At 37.8% G+C, this 2,068-nt stretch overlaps 1 protein-coding gene across 1 annotated transcript; it reads left to right on the top strand.

Annotated features, from left to right (window-relative positions):
- Window positions 1-13: 13 nt before the first annotated feature.
- Window positions 14-1,573, top strand: CSUI_004867 (glycosylphosphatidylinositol anchor attachment protein 1; the record flags this gene model as incomplete). The annotated part of the gene is made up of 1 exon (XM_068065048.1): window positions 14-1,573. A coding segment is annotated over one exon (360 nt), but the record flags the coding sequence as incomplete, so codon positions are not given.
- Window positions 1,574-2,068: the final 495 nt, after the last annotated feature.

Raw genomic sequence — 2,068 nt, 5'->3', positions numbered from 1 at the left:
TTCTTCCTCTTCAATTCTTTCAGTGGCTGAGCCAAGGCTCTCTCTTTCGCTATCTTCATTCATCTGTTCCTTTCTATTCTCCTTCTTCTTCGATCTCGGGTGTATCTACACCTCCTCAGATAGGAGAAGGGGTCCCAGCCGAGGGAGAGAGATCTTCTCTTTTTTCTTCTCTTCATCCTTCGTCTTCTTTTCATCCATATCTTCACTTTCTTTATCTTCCTGAGAGGCCGAATAGTTTTCTTCTCTTCTTGTATTCTACCGCAAGAGATCATGTGTGCGTCAAGACATGCAATCTCCTTATTTTCTATTACGGGATAGTTCCTTTCTTCTTCTTTCTTCTTCTTGTCTTTCTCTTCTTACCTCCCAGTCATTGAGTTTAGGGTTCTCTTCCGCGAGTGCAAAAGAAAGAAAAGAATGAGGTGCATGCATGACAAGAAGAAAAAGAAGAATGAAGGAGGAGTTTAAGTGCAGCTTGGCAAGAGGCACCGAAGAAGAGATAAAAGACACAAGGAAGACCACCTTCTTCTCCTTCGATAGATAGATAGAAAGAAAGATAGAAAGATCAACGAAGAGATAGAGAGATAGATAGATAGATGGAAGGCATCATAAGGAGAGGGGATTTTCTTCGGTAGATAGAGAGATAAAGAGATAGAGGACAATTGAGAAGAAGAAGAAGAAGGAAGAGGTGTATGGCTGTGAGGGTGCTAGGCGAAGTGATTTCCCTCATCGAAGAACGAAAGAAAGAGAGAGACAAGAGAAGAAAAAAGAAGAGAAAGAATGAAGGAATTGGAATAGATCGAAAAAGCAGACTGAGATATAAACATCGACATAGAGAGAGACAGAGACAGAGAGAGAGACAGAGAGAGACTTCTCTTTCTTTCTCTTCTTCTCTTTCTGAGTTTTGGTCTATGAGGCGTTTCTAGAGGAGTCGAGTCTCAAAATTCTTTAGACATCTCTGCCTTGTCTAAAGGAGGGAATGAAAGAAAGAGGAAGAAGAAGAAGAGTAGGGCCGACCTTTATCTCAAGTCATCATGCCTGCTGTATACACGCAGGCACATAAATAAATAAATAAATAGAGGGATGTTTTTTTTTCTTGGCGCATTTCTTTGCATGCGCGCATGCAAAGAAATGAAGAATTGCATGTGAGTTTGATGGGAACGCTTTGCTTTTCAAAAGTTTTCTTTTTCTTTTCTTTTTCTTTTCTTTTTCTTTTCTTTCGGGTGACGAGGGTCAGACGACTACTTCCACTTCTCCCTGAATGATGGTAGACCACCTGTGTCTTCTTCATCTTTTTCATACCTATCCCAACTATCACAGGAGCTGATCGACTCTTTCTTTCTTTCTTTCTGTCTCTTTGAGTTGCCATTTCCTATGTCTACTACTCTCTGTCCCATTTCTTCTCTTGGTATGTATTGCGTCTTCCTTATTCGTACGTATATATAAAAGGATCTATATAGATCTATATATACATCATAGGTGCATATGTGACTTTATACACTTGTTGAATATATCTATGTACAGAGATATCTATCTACATGCATATTTAGATAGAGATGCTGTAGAGGCGTGTCTTATTGTGTATATATACATATATACATATATATATATGTATATATATATATCTATATATGTATATATATAGATATGTATATATATATCTATATATGTATACATATATATATGTATGTATGTATATCTGCATGTCTCGTGTATAGACAGACAGAAAGCGTGGCTGTGTGCGTTAGAGTTTCTCTTGTGGCCGTTCTTTATCTTTTCCTCTTCATTCTTTCTTTTTCTTCTTCATTCATTTTCTTTTTCTCCGTCATCTTTCTTTTTCTTCTTCATTCTTTTTCTTTCTTTTTCTTTTTGATAGGTTTAGTGTTAGTGATAAGCCCCAATCTTCAGGCGAAGCTTCTGTGGCGGACTCTCCAGGTATTCTACACATACACATACACTTTACTTACCCAACTCTTATAATACTTTTCGTTCCTATCTTAATCATAAGAAGAAGAGGAAGAAGAAGAATCCCCTCCCTCTCTCTCTCTGTCATCTTTCTTTTTCTTCTTCA

This window comes from Cystoisospora suis, assembly GCF_002600585.1.
Source record: "Cystoisospora suis strain Wien I chromosome Unknown contig_2331, whole genome shotgun sequence".
Lineage (NCBI taxonomy): Eukaryota > Apicomplexa > Conoidasida > Eucoccidiorida > Sarcocystidae > Cystoisospora > Cystoisospora suis.
The sequence above is the reverse complement of the archived record's forward strand: the minus strand, read 5'-3'. Positions and strand labels throughout refer to the sequence as shown.